We start from the raw sequence: 19,851 nt of genomic DNA, 5'->3' as shown, positions 1-19,851 counted from the left end.
AGGAGTGAGAGCCTGGAGGGGTGTGGTACTGGGGAGACCTCACTGAGTATTTGATTAGTTGAGAAGAGCGTAAAGGACCCAGAGAAAGAGTAGGAGGGAATGGACATCTTGAGTCTGGAGAAGAGAAAAATGTGTTTAATAACCCTGTGGAAGGAGTTTGGGACTTGTTCTGTGTTATTCCAGAAAGCAGAGCCAATGGACTTCAGGTTAAAATAATAGTATTTATAATCATGACAATGATAAGTGAAAATAACAATTAAAATGACAGTAATAGGTACCTACTCTGTAGCAAGTATGTGTGTGTATGTGTTGGTGCACCTGTATCTGTGTGTATATACACATGTACACAGACACAATAGAATTTTTTATGTGTATATGCATACATAAAACAGGATTGTGTGTGTATGGGGTCCTGGTGGCACAGTGGTTAAGCACTCAGCTGCTGACCAAAAAGTCAGAGGTGTGAACCTACCAGCTGCTCTGTGGGAGAAAGATGTGGCAGTCTGCCTCTGTAAAGATTTCAGCCTTGGAAACCCTCTGGGGCAGTTCTACTCTGTCCTATAGGATTGCTAAGTCAGAATCGACTGGATGATCATGGGTTAGCAGACGTGTGTGCATGCATCTATATGAAACAGGACTGTGCATGTGTACTGTCTTCAGAACTAAGCAACGAGCCTGGCGGGGCTTTAGGTTAGTTGATCTACCATATATAAAATCTTGTTTATGGTAGTTGATTTATTTCTCTATATCTTCTTTAATCTTCCCAGCCTTCCTAAGAGACGGAGGCTGTTACCACTTCCTACTTCTGAAAAGGGGAGACCAGAATGTCTAAGGTGTCTGACCAAGATCGCTGAGCTAATAAATAATGGTGTTCAGACACCAGGTCAGCCTAACTCTCAAATCTGTACCTTTACCCTCTGTGTTTCTGTGTTCTACTGCATGCTATATATTTAGTGCTCAATGAAGGGTAACTCTAATTACTGTTAACTTTCTAACCATTAGATTTATCCAATAATGGAATAGACTTCCTTGTGACATAGTGGGCCCCTCCTCTCTGGAAGTGTATACAGAGGCAGGGGTGGGATGGGGTGGGAGATTGGTCTCCATCATTGAGCCCCAAGCCAGCCAGGCTGAGTTGCAGTCTTGGGCTGGTGCCCTGAGTGAGTTTTCATCAAGCCCACACGAGACCTGGGCACACAGTCAGATGTGGGTACCATTGGCCCCATCACCTGTGAACACCACTGGTCCTCCCTGTGGGTACCCAGTCAAGGGTAGGCACAACTGGCTTGGAGGTCCTGGGAGAGCCCAGCTCATAGATTCCCTTCTTCCCTAGTGGTAACTAAAAAGGTGAGGCCAGATTCTTAACCTCTTCCTCCCTGCCTCCCGATACATATTTTACTTGCTGCTTTTCCCATGAGCACATTTGTCATTTCTTTGTGTCCAGTTCCTGACATTTTCATATTCTAGTTCTAATTCCGCTTTCACTGCAGTGGAATGGTTTGGTAGAAAGACTCTACCTCACACACACACACACACACACACATACATATACATAAACACACTGGGACAAGTCACTTCCTCTCTCAAAGTCCCAGTTTCTTCATCTGTAAAATGAAGAACCTGGGCCAAATGAAGGTCAGGTCACTTCCAGCGTTCAGGTTTTGCTGTACTCTAGGACGCACCCCATGGAGTGGTGTATGTCTGGGTGAAGCAATTATGCCAGTGGGATGCAGTCTTGGGTGTCAAAAGCTCAGGCCATGCCTTCTGGCTTCCAGGTGCCTGGCTGCCAGGTGGGTGCTTGCCTGGGCCCTCCCCTTGGGCCGCCAGGAGGACACTTGGGTTGTTGCCTCCTGGCTGTGGAAAGCTCAGCAGCCAAGATAACCCACCTCCCCTCCTGAGGTAACAAGAGGAGCCGGCCAGATACAGAAGGCCTGCTAGCAACCTCTGTGGCATTCCTTTTATTCATTAGCTGCCTCGCTCCCTCTTCTGCCCCAGCAAAAGTGCTGACCCCTATCCTAGGAGTAGGCATCCATCAACCCTTTCTCTGTCCTTGTCAGACATGACCTCATCTGACCCCTGCCTTCTCCTGCACTGTGTGATCAAGACCAAGAATTCATTACAGCTGGTTTTTGAGAAATCACAGAAACTGTAAGGGAAAGAAAGAGTCACTTTTAATTGTATAATGGTAATTAATAAGTATTTGATGATTCAGCTCTATTACCAAAGATCTGTCTTTAAACAATACCTCTCTTTTAGTGGTCTCTGGGTATTGCAAATGGCTAATGTACTGGACTATTAACCAAAAGGTTGCAGGTTCAAGTCCACCCTGAGTCACTTCAGAAGAAAGGCCTGGTGATGTACTTCCAAAAATCAGCCACTGAAAACCCTGTGGGGCCCAGCTGGCCCAGCTCTACCCTGAGACACAGGGGTTGCCATGAGTTGGATTTGACTCAACAGTACTGGTGGTCTTTTGACCACTGTAAAAGGTGGTCTCACTGAAACCTTACAGCCATTCTGTGAGGTGAGAGTTCCATCCTTTTACAGATAGGAACACTGAGGCTTAGAACAGTTAGGTCAGTAGCCAGAGGCAGCCTCTCCCTTGCCAGCTCGGAGGCCCATGTGAAAATAAATGAGAGCCAGATTGGAGAGGGAAGCTACGTTAACGTGTCTGCGTGTCTCCGCTCACAGTTACCGCTAGCCTAGGTTGCCGGAAAATGCATGAGATCAAGCTTCCCTGGAGAGCCAGTAACCCTGGAACTGTTCACGTTCAGGCCAAGACTTTGGTTGTGCTTGGGAACAAATGCATCAGTACATGGTGAAGAGAATCTATTCACTACAAGGGAGGAACAGGCTGTATGAACTTAAAACAAGGAGAAATACACTCATCTCCTAAACTCCCCTTGTGATGTACAGTGTTCTCTCCGAAGCAGCTTCAGAAAAGGGACAGTTAGCTGGGTGGTGGACTAGACCCCAGATTGACTTTGAGGATGGGGAAGTTGTTTGCAGTTGAGATCAGACAGGCACAACATGACACCAGTGTGTGACAGTGAGTGAGAATACTGCCCCTTCATAGAAGCTCGGTCTAGGGGACAGGGTGGTAAGTGCCCAGCCCTGGGAAGCCACCTTTCCCCCTGCCTGGCTAGGTACCAACATGGGGCCTGGGCTGCAAGCTCAGACCAGAGGGCAGACAGAGGCCCTGCTTCCACCCTACCCCCACCCCCACCCAGCACAGCCAGGCAGCCGGGCCCCCACCCAGTCAATGTGCATATGCACGTTGTGTGCAGGCATGGTGGCAGCGTGCCCTGCCTCTGAGCTTGTGTGCTCCCTGCCCGCCCCCTAGCCCCCCAAGCAGGGAGGCCTCTAGGCATGTTCTTTTTCGTGGCTCACTGTCATTCTCCAATCACCATGGAGGTTGTGGGTCCTGACTGGGCTTCTCTGTGACATCAGCCCTTCACCCTCCAAAGGTTTCTTCAGTGGACCTCTCAGGGACATATGTGTCTCTTGCCTTCTGGACTCCACCTCTCTCTCCCACATCTGCCCTCCTGTTTTCTGTCTGCTCAATTAAATCACTCATTCATTGGCAAACCGTCATTGAGGCCTGCTGCATGCCACCCCTGGGCTCGTCCCTGGGGTCACAGAGGTGAACTGGAGGTGGTCTCAGCCTCAGGTTGACAAGCAGGGTCATTGCAAAGGCCTGTGGTTGTCTTGGGCTGGGTGCCACCATGTACCTGTGAACAGGCTCTCAGAGGAGGAGCCATGCCAGCATTCCCTCCACCCTGCTCACGACCACCTGGGACCCACAGGGCCTCAAGAGGGGATGCAGTTTAGGAAACCTAGCCTGTCGCTTAGCAACTAGCTCCACCTCTTTCCTTCCCTGAACTTTGGTGTTGGCCCCGAGGGAATGGATGGGAAGCAGGGACAGCCTCCCACCTGGCCCACAGGCCTATAAAGAGGCCACTTGAGTTGTGAGGGTGTGGGAGGCTGCAGCTGAGTGGAGCCTGGCCAGCACTTTCCCTGTGAAGGTTACCAGGGCTCTGAGGGTCACCCCTGGGCTAAGTCTAACTATAAATACGTACTTCCTGAAGGGATTACCTGGGCTTCGCTGCCCTGGGCTACACCCTCAGCTGAGCCTTCCACTGGGGCCTGCTGTTCCCTCTGACCTCTTGACTCCTCAGCTAGGTTTGATACTCAGCCCATCCCTCCAGTAGCCTGCATCCGGCTGTGACTGCTGCTAGGTGAGAGGGGGAGGGAGGCCAGAGAGATCCGAGACTGCCTCTGGCCAAAGGGCTCCCTCCAGCCCAGGCTGTTGAGATGAGAAGGCCAGCATCTTTGCCTTCTTCTCAGCCTGGAACCAACCTCATGTCTCACAGCAGCACCAGTGGGAGCAAGCTCAGACTTGTCCCATGATCAGTACTGCTGGGGAGGAAACTGCCAGCCCATCCCTGGAGCAAAGGCCTGGGGCAGAACTTGGTAAACGAACTGGGGGATTGCCACAGCTATGAATGGGGCCATCTCCTTGCTTGGGTGCACTGACCGTGGGGGAAATCTCTGGTCCCTTCGGCTGAACTCAAACTGGTATCACGTCCCAGGGCCTTGGTTCTGACGATCCCCAGAGTCACAGTAAGGATTGCTTGGGATCTGAGACCAAGAAGTGAAGGGACGGCCCCATGCAGACATTTCCCCGCTCCTCATGGCTGCCCACAGCTACTCTCAGCCTCAGTTTCTCCACCAGGCTTCCTGCCCTGACACTGGGCCTGGTGGTCAGCTGGGCTCTGGAGTATTCAAAGGGAAGCGGCCAGCGTTGGCCCCGTTCCTTCTTTAGGTTCTTGAGAAGCCCCTCTTCTGTGTTGTCTTTCTGAACTAAGCAGCGTGAGCAGGAGATGGGAGCAAACACAGACCCATACATACCAGCTCCAGGCAAATTGGGAGGGACCCAGTGCTCTATCCCCGACTCTCCTAACAGCACCCTTGCTTGGGGGTAGTATTGCCAGACACCATTCATTATCCAGGCCAAGTCACAGCGTCCACCGTCATTATCCTTCCCTGACCCAGACGTGGTGCTTCAATCTTGTTTTCTTGCCTCTTGGCTCTCCAGCTCCACTCTCACAGCAACTCTGGAGACAACTCCAAAGTTGAACTCACCTGCGCTGAGATGTGGAGGAGTACGCCATTTCCATGCCAGCGGTTAGCCACTTTTACAGGAAGGTCCTTAAACAATCAAGTGTGTGGCTCAGCCCACCCCCTATGACTGACTCTGGGTCTGAAGTGGGCCCCTGAGACTGCCTTTTCACCAGCACCCCAGGTGCGGGTTCAGACAACCCTTTGAGACCTCAGTGCTCACCTCTGTACTCAGACACATAGATTGTCTGCTCAGTCACAAGTCTTTTTTGCCCTGCCTCGCCCACCATGGCCATAGAAAGCCCCAGCTGTGTGGGTGTTTTGCATCTCTGCCTCTGCGTGCAGGTTCCTTGACTTTAGCAATGATCGCTTACTGTTTTTTAAAGTATCTCTTTTCATCACCTTCGCTAAGGATAGGCAGTTTATATTGCTCTGTCTTTGGCAATGTTCTAGGACAGGTGGAGGCAGAAAGTAGAAGCCGCTAGATGTGCCTGCTGCTGAAACTAACAGAGCCTTCCCTGGCCCTGGACTAAGCCACCCAGAGCTGCCAGTAATTGAAATCCTAGAGGATGTGGGCCTTGGACTTTCCGGCTTACCACCACCCTCAAGCCCCCGCACTCAGCTCCCTAAGCTCTTCCTTCTTTCCTGTGTCTGCTCCCTGGAACTCCATGTACCACTTTTCCTGGCAAAAACTTTCGTTTTATATTCATATTACTAAAGTAAAGAGGTGCCTCTGAAGAGGTCCTGGGTAGACTCGAACCTCCACCCTTTTGGTTAGCAGCCTAATGCATTAACCCTTTGTACCGCGCAGGGACTTCAGTCAGATGGAACCACTGTTGACATTTGTTGTGTCTCCTTACACTCTAATACATACATGATTGTACATACCAGTAGGAGGTCCCCTGCTTATGAGGTATTCAAGTTACATGTAGTGCTTACAACTGTCTTTTTTTTTTAAAAATACATCTTATCATTAGTAATATGTACTGCACACAATATTGTAGCACGTAATTGCTGATGTTATCATTCTCAGATGTAATGTTTCCAACCCCAAAGACAGATAAAGATTGTATTTATGAAGATACTGATAATAAAAGGCAATAGTAATAATCTTCAAAGAGAGATTACAGCCTAGGAAACCCTATGGGGCCGTTCTGCTCTGTCACTTGGGGTCACTGAGTAAGAATCAGCTCGACGGCACCCATCAGCACCTTTCTGCTGCCCACTATAAAAAAAACTCAGTACCATCAAGTCAGATCCAACTCATAGTGACCCCTCCTTGGGTTTCCAAGGCAGTATCACTACGGAAGTAGACCACCCAATCTTCCTTCCAAGGAGTGGCTAGTGGGTATATATATTTAAATTTTTATTGTGATTTGGGTGAAAGTTTACAGAGCAAATTCACTTTCCATACAGCAGTTCACATACACTTTGTGTCATGAAATTGACTGCAGTTTCCCGCAATGCAACAGCTACCTTCCTACTTCCTCCCCATAATTACTTCTTCCCTGTGTCCTTCCCTCCCATGCACTCCTGTCCCCTGAGCTGTCTCCCTGTACACATACAGCCCTTCTATTCTCCCATGATTGATCTCTCCAAAGAGTGTATCTACTTAACATAAATGTTCACCTCATTATGCTCATCTTTTGTTTGTCTGGAAACCACGGGAGTGTATTCAATTCCAGATCTGAAGGGCAGCTAGGGGCCATAGTCTCAGGGGTTCTACCAGGCTCTATCAGACCAGCAAACCTGGTCCTCCCCTTTTTTATTTCCAGATGGTTTGAGTTTTGTTCCACATTGTTCTCCCTCTCTATCCAGGATCTTCCTCCATGTGGTTGAGTGGTAGCCAGGCACCATCTAGTTCTTCTGGTCTCATAGTCATATAGACTAAGGATTGCACGGTGTACCAGTCCCTAGGGCTAATTGTTCCCATGAATCTTTGGTTTCCTTCATTCTCCTTTGCTCTGGCCAAGGAGAGACCCATCATTGCATCTAGATGGCTGCTTGGCAAGCTTTTAAGATCCCAGTCGCTGCTTGCCAAAGTAAGATGTGGAACGATGTTTTGTGTAGTATGTTATGCCACTTGAGCTTGATGTCCCCTGCAACCATGGTCCCGAGCCCACAGGTCCAACTCCTCACTCCTTCCGGATAGCTGGTTATGGCTAGGAAGTGACTACAGGGTTGTCCCTTGTCAACTCTACTATATACTCCACTGCCCAATACTTTTGATTCAACTAACTATAGAACATTTTATTTCTAAAAGCAAATGAAATTAAAATGTTCAACATCAATTTGCTTATATGCTTGGATTAAAAGCTTCCTTTTATGTTTCTGTCTATCGCTGTTACTTCAGAATGTAAACACCAGCGTATAGGGCTCCAGACACATTGGCTTGTCCCTTACACCTGCAAGCTTTGGGCCTGCAGAACTTTCTCTGATGCTTTTATGCTGCGTTTGACTCCAACGCCCACCCAGAGCAGAGGTGCTACTGCTGCCCTCTGCTGGCTCCAAGAGGCAGTGGCGAGATGCTGGTTAAGCTCCTGCTGCTGTTTTCTTACATCCACCCACCCCCTCCCTCCTCTACCACCTCCACCTCATTCTAATATTTTCAGCCCAAAAGGCTCCATATGGAGGGGGAGAACTTTATTTTATTTGTTTGTTTGTTTTTAACTTTTTATTGTGATTTGGGTGAAAGTTTACAGAGCAAATTCGTTTTCCATTCAACAGTTCATATACATTTCATTTCCTGACATTGATTTCAATCCCCACAATGTCAGAGCTCTCTTCCCACTTCCTCCCTGTGGCTGACTTTTCCCTGTGTCCTTCTTTCCTATGCATTCCTGCCTTCTGAGCTTTCTCCCTGTGGAAATGCTGTCCTTTTCCATGGTTGATTGTTCTAAGGAGTGTACCTCCCTGCTGTAATTATTCACCTTATAGGCCTGTGTGTTGTTTGGCTAAAGGTTAAGCCACAGAAGTGAGTTTGATTCCAGGCCCAAGGGGTGACTTGGGGTTATAGTCTTGGGGGATTTCACCAGTTTCTCTCAGACGAGTGAACCTGGTCTTTTTTATGATTCTGAGTTTTGTTGCATGTTTTTCTCCCCCTTTGTCCAGGATCTCCAATTTTGATCCCTTTCTGAGTGGTTGCCAGTGGTACCCAGGCACCGTCTAGTTCTTAGGGTGTCAAGGTTCTGTGGGCTGACGCTCCCGTGGTCTGCTAGTCCTTTGGACTAGTTGCCTTCATGCATCTTTGATGCTCTTCACTCTTCTTTGCTCTGATAAGAAGAGAACAAGAATTGCATCATAGATGGCCACTCACAAGCTTTTAAACCCACTCACCACTCACCAAAGTAGGATGTAAAACCCACTGCCATTGAGTCGGATCTGACTCATAGCAACCTCTCCTTGGGTTTTCAAGGCAGTATCACTATGGAAGTAGATTGCTCAACCTTCCTTCCGAGGAGTGGCTGGTGGGTTTGAACCACCAGCCTTCTGATTAGCAGTCAAATGCCTTAGGCACTATGCCACCAGAGCTCCCTAAGTAGGGTATAGAACAATGTTTTTGCTTACTATGTTATGCCAATTGCACTTGATGTCTCTTGGCACCCACAGGCCCAGAGACTCACTCTCTCAGGGTGTTTGATTGTAGCTAAGAAGTTATCATAAATTGCCACTTGTTCACTCTATTATATATATGGACATTAAAAAATATTATGATTTGGGTGAAAGTTTACAGAGCAAATTCATTTTCCATACAGCAGTTCATACACATTTTATTTCATGACATTGACTGCAGTCCCACAATGTAAGAGCTCTCTTCCCACTTCCTGCCTGTGGTTACCTTTTCCCTATGGCCTTCTTTCCTATGCATTCTTGCCCCCTGAGCTGTCTTCCTGTGCAAACACTACCCTTCTGTTCTCCCATGATTGATGGTTCTAAGGAGTATATCTACCTGATATAAGTCTTCACCCTATATACCTGTCTGTTGTTTGGCCAAAAACCATGGGAGTGAGTTCAGTTCCAGACCTGAAGGGTAACCAGAGGCCATAGTCTTGGGGGTCTCACCAAACTCTATCAGACCAGTAAACCTGGTCCTATATATATATATATATATATTGACATTTTTATAGTACATAGAAATACGTATATAGAAATATTGTCTGCCAGACCCATATATGGTTATGGGTATACTCCCATTCACCTACTCATACCTGATCATCTTGCCTGTCTACCTGGGTATCCACTTATAGATTAATGTTTGTTATTACTGATCATGCAGTATTGTATACAGGGTGAGGATTTTAAAACTCAGGTTGTATCCTGGGTCCCTGCAGATGCTGCTGATACTTGGAGAGGTCTCCTATGTTGTGCTCACCTGTGGGTGAGGACTATGGACCTGACAGTTAGGAACTGTGCTTCTATGGGTCTGGCAGTGAGGTGAGTCTGTTACAGGAGGAACCCAGAGATGTGCCCGCAAAGGCAGCATCCCTCAGGTATACCTGTGGCCTCCCGAGGAGACAGCTTTGAAAGGTGACACCATTGATAGGTGACACCTTGGGCCTATGTTTATTTTAAAGATCAGTTCCTTGCTCTTCTCTGGAGAGAGCCAAAGGCATGAACATAGAGTCATAGTTCAAGTGTCCCCACTCTCCAGTCCAGCAGCCTTACTTGTCAGGATCAGAGCCCAAACCTTGGCGTTTAAAAAGGGGAGGAGCTGGAAAAATAGATGTCCCAAAGCAGTCTTTCTTCTTTAGGAAGGCTGTTTCTTAGAACCTAGTGTGCTTGATGCAGATGGTCCTGACAAGCCTGTCATGCCTTTTCTCAACCCTCAGAAGATTCGAGGTGGCCCATTTTGCAGGACCTGACCTCTCCCGGGCGAGGAACAGCAGACAGACAAAGAGCAGTAAGAAGTGACAGCTGGCAAAGATGGAGACAGGGAAACTATAGAAATCAGTACAAGAAGTTAAACATCCCATGTCTGGGGTCATTAAGTTAGATGTGCCAAATCCCACACCCCAGTGGTCCCTGAGGGTGTCACTGCATAATGACTGTAAGTCCTGATGCAGAAGAGCTCTTGCCAGGAATCATCAGTGCTAACAAATCAGAGAGAAAAGGGATCCAGAAATTAGGAAGCAGAGCACTTCCTGGATCAAGACAAAAACACCTGCAGGCCAAACTTCCTAAGAAAGCACATGGGACAAGCTCACCGTGTTTCTCCAGTGCCTCCTTTCTGGCGTTCCCACCTAAGTCTTTGATCCACTGGGTTTTGATTTTTGTGGCTGGCATGAGGTAGGTATTGTTTTTCATGTTTTTCTATATGGAAAACCTGTAGTCCCACCTAACACTATTTATCAAAGAGTCCACCCGTTTACAGCATTCCCTTTCACGTTATGCAAGTTTCCATATATGCCTGCTTCTGTTCCTGGGTTCTCTTCTATTCCATGGGAGCTCTGGTAGTGTAGTGCCTGAGGCACTTGACTGCTAACCAGACGGCTGGCAGTTCAAACCACCAGCCACTCCTTAGAAGGAAGATGAGGCAATCTCCTTCCGTATATTGCCTCGGAAACCCAAGGAGGGGTCACTCTGAGTTGGGTCTAACTGGACAGCACATAACAACAACAACAACAACAACTTCTATTCCGTTGTCCCGTTAGCCTCCCCGTGGCTCTAGGTGGTTATTGTACATTTGGTTATTGTACTTGGAGGTTCGTGTCCTCTCACAGGCACCTCAGAAGAAAAGCCTGGTGATCTACTTCCAAAACCAGGCATTGAAAACTGTACAGAGCACAAACGTGTGTCTGTTGTGACGCACGTGCGGTCAGCGCGAGTTGGAATCGAGTTGACGGCAACTGGCTTGGTGGTTCTAGTGCACAGCTTTGTGATTAGTGTTAACTAGCAGTGCAGGCTCTCTAGGAGTGTCTTTGTTCTTTCATATCCATTTCAGAATCAGCCTTCCTAGTGCCTTGAAAAAACTCCCACTTAGGAATTTCATTGGGATTGCATTGCATTTATAGATCAGTTTAGGGAAATGGACGTTTTCATGCTCTCTTTGACTGTGGCTTTCTTCCTGTTTTCTCTGCCTTATCCTCCTGGGAACTCTGATTAAATGTGTGTTGCTGTTGTTGCCACTGAGTTGATTCCAAGTCATGACGACCCCAGGTGTTAGATCATCTCTACCCCAAGGTATCTAGAAATACCTTGTGGTTTTTTTTCGAACTCTGCTCGGTCGTTCTTTCGTCTCGCTCGTGTTCATGTTTCTAGGCTCTCGTGTTTCTGAGACGCGGTTTTTCATCCTTCATCTAGGCTTCCCACTCCTAGATCTGAAGTCTTCCTGAGTTGGACACTCCCGTCTGCTGTTCTGCTGGTTCTGGCTCATGTTGCCTTATTTCCTTGTATGTTGTGATTGTTTTTTGTTTTGTTTTAAACTATAACCTTATCCTTGGAACATCATCTTGAGAATTCCTCGAGGCCTAGATTGGAGTTGTTTTCCTCCAAAGACGATTTACATTTGCTTCTGCCAACCCAGGAACACTTTAAATTAAATGTTTGGCTTGAGAGTTTCCTGCCCACACAGGTAGCCTGAATTCAGATGGCAGCATACCCACAGCAGTGGTGGAGGACCGTTTGTGGATTCAGTCACAGCTGAGATGGAACCCTCACTCCGTCACTTCCTGTGTGACCAGGGGCAAAGCATTTGATTTCTGCGGACTGTCCTATCGCCTGTGAAATAGAGTTACTGACAACCACCCCCTAAGGCTATTATGAGGATGAAGTGGGATAGCATATGTACATAGATGAGGCGCCCACTGGTGGTTCAGTGGTAGCGTTCTTCCCTTCTGTGTGGAAGACCCGGGTTCAATTCAGCCAGCCAGCGCGCCTTAGGCACACTCACCATCCGTTTGTCCGTCTGTGGAGGCTCGCACGTTCCTATGATACTGAGCAAGTTTCAGCACAGGTTCCAGACAACAACAGATGTGGCAGAAAGGCCAGGCCATCTGCTTCTGAAAGTCAGCCATTGAAAACCTATGGATCCCAGTGATCCAATCCACAGTTGACTATGTGGATGATACGGGACTAGGCAGTATTTTGTTCTGTTGGGCCTGGGGTCACCCGGAGTTGGGGGCCCGACTCAACAGCAGCTAACAACAGCAATAGCGTATAAATCAAGTGCTTACATGGGGCCCTTTTACAAAATAGGTGGGCAGTGAATGTCCTCCTTTCCCCTGAGAGCCCCTCCCCCACCCCAGCTGGTGGTAGCCTGGTGACAGCACCCAGCTCTAGTTCCCCTCTGTCTCGCGGCTGCCGTAGGTAGAATGTGAGTTACAGCGGGAGCAGGATGCTTGAGACCTCACTCCTGTGATCACTCCGCCCTCAGCGCTGAGATGACTGAGCCTCCCAAAGCCCTTGAGAGAGGCCTCTATCCTCAGCCTTGACCATGGACTGGGGTTGTCTTGTCACTTGGGCCTGGGTAACAAAAAATGACATTTCACAGAATTGTTTCCTTCAATGCTAAGGGTTTTTTTGTTTGGTTGCTTCTTACAATGTTTTAAAAATATCCTTTGATACTGTACATGAATGGTAGAATTAATAACAAATCATTAAAATTGTTTCTAATTTTTAATCACATGGCACACTGACTGTAATATAAATGAAATATAAGCAGAAAGTTGTATATTGGCATGAAAACATCTTAAATACTTTCTGGGATAAAGAATATAAAGAAATTAATAGTCTGAAACTCAACTATATCAAGAAAAATGGGGAAAGATAATTAGAAGGAAGTCTGTCTAGAGATGAACCATGGGGGACTTCGGGTGGTGGAATTCTCAGTAACTATTTTTCTGTGGCAATATGCACAGATGTTAAGGAGCTCTGGTGGCATAGTGGATAAGGCACTGGCTGCTAACCAGAAGGTCAGCGGTTCAAACCCACTAGCTGCTCTACAGAGGACAATGGGGTGATCTACTTTGGTAAAGATTTACAGCCTAGGAAACCCAATAGGGGTCACTATGAGTTAGAATCAACTTGATGGCAGTGAGTTTGTTTTTCTGTTTGTTTGTTTATCCACAGACATTGGTCAAACTTTGGACCAATGGGGTTTGGAGTCAGAAACTCAGGTTAAATTGATACTTGTGTAACTGCAGAGAGGATGTGGGGGTGGCTGAGTCTTCAGTCCTCTAAATTCACAAGGGGGAGAGAAAATCATCTCACCAGCAGCAGCCCAAGGCAGATTCCTGTGAGGTCAAACATGGCGCCACCCTCCAACCTCTTTACCGATTCTGACACCAACTGACCCTCCCTCAGCACTCTATTTCTCTGCTGGGTTTGATAATTCATTGCAATAGCCACACAGAACCCACATACAATACTTATGGTTATGGGCTTTAATAGGGAAGTAACAGGTTACAATTAAGGTTCAGGATCACTCAGGATACAGTTCTTAGAACAGGACAGCCTCCCCTCTGCCATGCCCACAGGCACATCTCTCTTTGGCCATCAGCCTCTCAGCCTGGCCTGTGTCCTGCTTGGGCAGGTGTTTCAGTTTTTAGTTCTACCGATAGGTATACCCTACTCTGCCAGCAAGCCTCTGCCCAAAGGAATTCAGCTTTCTCTCTCCCTGGGCCAACAAGCCCACCACTCTGTCTCGTGCCCATCTCTTGGTTCTGTTGCCTGTGCCACCGCTGTCTCTCTTCCATCTCAGCGTAGGAATCTTGGGTCCAGAGCACAAGCTCTACTCCCAGAGCTTTTCTTTCCTGTTAATAGTGAGATCCCCCTTTCTGCCTCTGGGAGGGCTCATTTTAAGCCTAGTGGATGCAAAACTGACCGATCCCTACGTTAGCATTCCATACATGTTGTGTGCATGCTCCCACCCCCACAAGGTGCCATGTACCTTATTTACGTTATTAACAAGCTGTCCAATCCTCTTGGTGAACCACAAGCACCTCACTTTTGCATGAAGCCACCCAGTCATCTGGTGGGAGTCACAGACCATGGCTAAAAGAGCCATATAGTAAGTAATTCACGGCACCACAGTGACTTTAGACAAATGACAAACTCTCTGGGTGTTAATTTCCCCATCTGTTGGGTTGAATGAATAAATGGTCTAAAATGCCTGTGGTCTGGTACAAGTGGGGCTCCCTAAATGATAGCATATTTTTACACATTCACATTCTTTCCAGATTCAATTTTTTTTTTCATTGTGGTAAAATATTTATAACCTAATATTTTCCATAGGAACCTTTTCTTTCCCCTCAATTTTTACTGTGATTTGGATACAAGTTTAGAGAGTAAATTCATTTTCCATACAGCAGTTCATGCTCATTTTGTTTCATGACCTTGACTCTAATACCCCGTAGTGTGACAGCTCTCTTCCCACTTCCTCGCTGTAGTTGCCTCTTCCCTGTGTCCTTCTTTCCTGTGCATTCCTGCCCCCTGAGCTGTCTCCCTGCGCAAACACTGCCCTTCTGATCTCCCACGATTGATCCTTCTAAGGAGTATATCTACCTGATATAAATGTTCACCCTATATACTTGTCTGTTGTTTTGGCTGGAAGCCACGGGAGTGAGTTCAATTCCAGACCTGAAAGGTAACTAGGGTGCCACGCAGAGCGAGTCCTGGCCAGGGAGGTGAGGGTCGGGGTAGAGGCCAGACTGCAGTCCTGGGTAGCTTTAGTGATGCTGAACCCCTCCCTCTGTACTTCCCAGGACGCAACGAGCCCCTGAAGAAGGAGCGGCTAAAGTGGAAGAGCGACTACCCCATGACCGATGGACAGCTGCGGAGCAAACGGGACGAGTTCTGGGACACGGCACCTGCCTTCGAGGGCCGCAAGGAGATCTGGGATGCCCTCAAGGCTGCCGCTTATGCAGCCGAGGCGAACGACCATGAGCTGGCACAGGCCATCCTGGATGGAGCCAGCATCACCTTGCCTCACGGTGAGTAGGTGGGGCCAGGGCTTTGTCCCCATTGGAGCGAAGGGACCATTCACAAATGGAGGAAAGCCAACGGCCATGCCAAGAGTTTTCTTCCAAGCATATAGGTTGGGAGGAAAAGTAAGCTGGTAGAGCAGATGTGTGAGGAGCCCAAGTGGCACAATGGTGTTAAGCGCTCTGCTTAGTCATTGAAGAGCCCACCAGGGCCTCTTCAGAAGAAAGGTGTGGCAGTCTGCTTCTGTACAGATTACAGCCTTGGAAAGCCAATAGGGCAGTTGTGCTCTGTCCTATAGGGTCACTATGAGTCAGAATCGACCCAAGTCAATGTGTGTGGGGATGTGTGGCTCTGTGCATGTTTGAACGTTCAAGCAATCCTTACTGAGCATGGACTAGGAGTGGGAGTGAGAAGAGAAACCAGACAGCCCCTGCCTGGCTCATGGGGACAGAAAGCACACCAAGGAGCCTGCAACTAGAGATCTGGTTGGCTGTTTTGGGGTCCCAGAAAACCTGGGGTACCAGACTTCTGTTGGGTGCTTACCATGTGCTGGGCAGTGAGCTAGAAGCTTCCACTGCACACTGCATGATCTCATTTAAGTTCTCAACAGTAGAGTAGAAGGTAAGAAGGGAACTCCGCAGTCACAGACCCGAATTTTGACTCGAGCGTCTGTCTCTGAGCTGTGTGACCTTCAGCAAGGAGCTTCTTGAATTTACAGCCTCAGTGGCTTCACCTGTGAAGTGGGAAGCCCTGCCTCATAGGAGGGTCATGAGACTCCAGCTAGATGTATACAACCTTAGCTCGTGCAGTGCCCTGCACTGAGCAGACGCTCCAGACGCAGTCAGTGTATTTCTGTGTGCAGTGCATCGTACAAGTAAGGAAAGTGAGACCCACTAGGGTGGGGCTAGAGCCCTTGGGTAGCACACATGGTCTAAGTGCTTGACTACTCACTGAAAGATTGGTGGTTTGAACCCACCCAGAGGCTCCTCGGAAGATGGGCCCAGTGCTTCCAGGAGATCGCAGCCCTGAAGCCCTGCGGAGCACAGTTCTGCCCTGCGCTGTGAGGTCACCAGGAGGCAGGGTCAGCTTAACAGCGGCTGGTTAGGACGTGGCTCTGTGAGTCAGGGTCCACTTTGACTGTAGCATACAGCAACGATGAGGTGTAAACCACTAATAGCAGGGCCTGTGCTGTTGCCCCATCCTCTGTCCCAGCCCCCAACACAGCTGTTCAGGGAGGACTTATTGAATGAACAAATGAACAGGGAGGTGATTTGTTGGGATTGGGAGAGCCAGGATGCAAACCCAGGTCTTCCTGACCCCAGACCTGTACCCCCCCAGTCAGGAGGTGGTCCCTCAGAAGTCAGATGGCGTGGTGGACTTGGGGACTGCAGGGTGGCTGTGGCAGGCGCCGAGCAGGCCCTGACAGCCTGCCTCCCTCTCCCCCAGGCACCCTCTGTGAGTGCTACGACGAGCTGGGCAATCGCTATCAGCTGCCCATCTACTGCCTGTCACCACCCGTGAACCTGCTGCTGGAGCATGCAGAAGAGGAGAGCGTGGAGCCCCCTGAGCCCGCTCCCAGTGTGCGCCGCGAGTTCCCACTCAAGGTGCGCCTGTCCACGGGCAAGGACGTGAGGCTCAGTGCCAGCCTGCCCGACACAGTGGGCCAGCTCAAGAGGCAGCTGCACGCCCAGGAGGGCATCGAGCCGTCCTGGCAGCGATGGTTCTTCTCCGGGAAGCTGCTCACAGACCGCATGCGGCTCCAGGAAACCAAGATCCAGAAAGATTTTGTCATCCAGGTCATCATCAACCAGCCCCCACCACCCCAGGCCTGATGGGCCCCCGGACCCCTGGGAGGAGAGGCCAAGGAGGGCCTCGGCAGGGCCGAGAGGCCTCCCACCTGGAGCACTAGGCCCCCCACCCTGCTGCTGCCTTCGAGTGCTGTTCTTTTCTTGAGGGGCACCTCCCCACCAGATGGCTGCTGGGCGAGCCAGGAAAGGACCCTGCCTCCCTGCCTGAGGCACGTGGGCCACCGGTGCCCAGCACCCAGGGAGCAGTGCTGCCACACACAGGCCTTGCCAACTTTGTCAGAGAAAAGGGGAAGCAGGGCCCTCCACCCTGCTCCCTCTCCCAAGGCAGGTTCGAGCCACGAGGGCTGGCCTGGGGGCCCCTTGAGCCCAGACCTGTCATCTGGTGCTGCCAGCAGTGCTCACTCCGGTTTTATGCTCAGGGTCTGAAGCAGCTGCTGTCCCTTGCCCCTACCCCCACCCCCTGACTCTGCCCTGGGCACAGTGCCAGTCCCCTAGAAGGGAGGGGACCACCAATGGGTCCCAGGGTGCAGGGAGTCTGAGGCGGGCCTCTGCCTCTCCCTGCCCCCAGCACAACTGGCAGAGATGAGGCAGCAGCCGGACGGCTGGGCTGTTGTGGCAGGGGTCTGCACAGGGCCATCTCCCGGCTGGAACCCAAGTAGTGGGGGGTCTGCAGCTGGTTGTGGCCCCACAGCAGGCCCCTGTGTACAGACATTATCTGCATATTTATCAATAAAGCCTTTTGCTCCTACTCTCTTCACCCGGCGTTTGACTTTGAGCTCTCCTGCAGCTTTTTTTTTTTTTTTAATTGTGATTTGGGTGGCAACTTACAGAGCAAATTCACTTTCCATACAGCAGTTCACATATACTTTGTCTCATGTTATTGACCACAGTTTACCACAGTGCAACAGCTCCCCTCCCACTTCCTCCCCATAGTTACCTCTTCCCAGTGTCAATCCCTCCATACACTCCTGCCCCCTGAGCTATCTCTCTGTGCATAAGCAGCCCTTCTTTCTCCCATGATTGTTCTCTCCAGGGAGTGTATCTACTTGAGGTAAATGTTCAACTCATATGCCTATATTTTGTTTGGCTGGAAACCACAGGTGTGGGTTCAATTCCAGACCTGAAGGGCAGCTAGGGGCCATAGTCTCAGTGGTTCCACCAGCCTCTATCGGACCAGAAAACCTGGTCCCGATCTTTTTTTTTTTATTTTCCTCCAAATGATTTTGAGTTTTGTTCCACATTGTTCTCCCTCTCTATTAAGGATCTCCTACATAGATCCCCTTCCAAGTGGATGACAGTGGTAGCCGGGCACGATCTAGTTCTTCTGGTCTCATAGTCGTATAGGCTACAGATCGGATGGTGTACCAGTTGCTAGGGCTAATTGTTCCCATGACTTTTATATTCTTCCTTCTCCTGCAGCTTTGCCCCATTTCCTGGAGCAGTTCTGATATGGGAGTGGGTGGGTGCAGTGCCCTCCCAGGTGCTCTGACGAAGCTCTGTGTGCAGTGGCCTGAGCCTTGAACTGCTAGTCATCTCAGGAAAAGCCATTTCAGCTCTGAACTCATTTTGCTTATCTTTAAAGCGGAGATGATGCCACCTACGCTGCTTCCTCTCCCTCAGGTTTGAGGGGTTTCAGTGGAGTGACAGACGTGAGAGTGCTTTGGAAGCACAGGCAGTACCTCAGGACGGGGGCATTAGTTACCTGCCGGTCTGCTCCTGTAGCAGGAGGGGCCGGCCCTCAGGATTGACGTTTGTGTGGAAATTCTGGAGACACCGTGCCCTTGGCGGTATCTAAACAAACTTCCTGACAAATTTAGATTATGAGTGTGGGGCAGAATTTTGTGTCAGGGCCTACCAGCCAGGGAACCAGATAGAGAAAGAAACTGGGTCCCCGTGCTTCTGTAAGAGAGTGTGTTCATAAAAAGAGAGAGGAATCTGAGATAAGGTTGTTTATCCAAGAATGGGCACGTGAGCGTTACAGAACTGTAGGCTGTGCCCTTATGGGTAAAGCTGGGTCAGAAGGACTCAGGGCTCACTTGCTCCCAGAAGTTCCAGGTATGCAACCAAGCAGATACAGGCCTGCTTTTTCTCCAGTTTGCAGTATTTCTTTCTCAGTGAGCATGTCCAGCCCCAGTCAGGGTAGCCTGGTACTTCTGTGGGCCTGATAGGGAAACGCCAGGAGAGGAGGATGGATGAGCAAGGGCTGGTGTCCCTCATCAGCTCAGCTTGACACTGTCCTCTAGCTTCCAGTGACTTCCTGAGGCCCCTTTGGAAGAAGGACCCTGTAAGTCCTTCTGAGGCGTCCTGAGCACTTGCCCTGAGACAGTGACTAGAAGGTTTGTCCATCACTAATGAAGCCCTGTTGGCACAGAGGTTACGCACGTAGCTGCTCACTGAAAAGTCAGTGGCTCAAACTCACCAGCGACTCTGTGGGTTAAAAGACCTGTCGATCTGTTCCTGATTATAGCCCAGGAAACCCTATGAGGCAGTTCTACTCTGTCCAGTAGGGTTGCTATGAATCAGAACTCCACTGGGAACGGTGAAAGTGCAGCCGCATACAGTGATGGCGCACCAGGGGGCGCTGTAGGACCCAGAAGCAAACATCAGCACCAGCTGTGGGCAGGGCGAGGCAGCTGCCCTTGTTCCCACACACCACCTGGCACTTCCATCTGGACAAGGCAGAGCCTGGCCCTCCACAAAACCAGCAGGACTATCCACAAGACAGCCTGGGGTACAGGCCTGCCTTGGGTCCCCACATTTGGCTTTCAGGCCCTGTCCCTGGCACTGGTTGGTCAGGGTTTTCAGGCACCCGGCAGGTGGCACTGCCACCCCAGCCAGGGGCAGCCAGCCAGCCAGCCCTTTGTACAGCACAGCAGCCTTGGTGAAGATCCAGCTGGGCCCCAGCACACGGCACAGAGGCTCCTTCCTGCAGCCTCTGCTTTCAGGGTGCTGTTCGCTCCATGGGTAGTGGAGGCAGTTGTCCCTTCACCCCACCCAACCCTCC

General features: G+C 49.7%; 1 protein-coding gene across 1 annotated transcript in view; it reads left to right on the top strand.

The window, feature by feature from the left end:
• The window catches only part of UBTD1 (ubiquitin domain containing 1), a 63,594-nt gene extending 46,723 nt beyond the window's left edge, over window positions 1–16,871 (top strand). Inside the window, exons 2-3 of the mRNA XM_007940044.1 lie at window positions 14,820–15,047; window positions 16,486–16,871. Coding sequence (XP_007938235.1) covers window positions 14,820–15,047; window positions 16,486–16,871 — 614 coding nt within the window. The remainder of the gene's footprint in view (window positions 1–14,819; window positions 15,048–16,485) is intronic.
• Window positions 16,872–19,851: the final 2,980 nt, after the last annotated feature.

The sequence above is a fragment of the Orycteropus afer genome, unplaced genomic scaffold (genome assembly GCF_000298275.1).
Source record: "Orycteropus afer afer isolate SDZICR_OR568_19922 unplaced genomic scaffold, OryAfe1.0 scaffold00064, whole genome shotgun sequence".
Taxonomy (NCBI): Eukaryota; Metazoa; Chordata; class Mammalia; order Tubulidentata; family Orycteropodidae; genus Orycteropus; species Orycteropus afer.
This window is presented reverse-complemented; position numbering and strand designations above follow the sequence as displayed.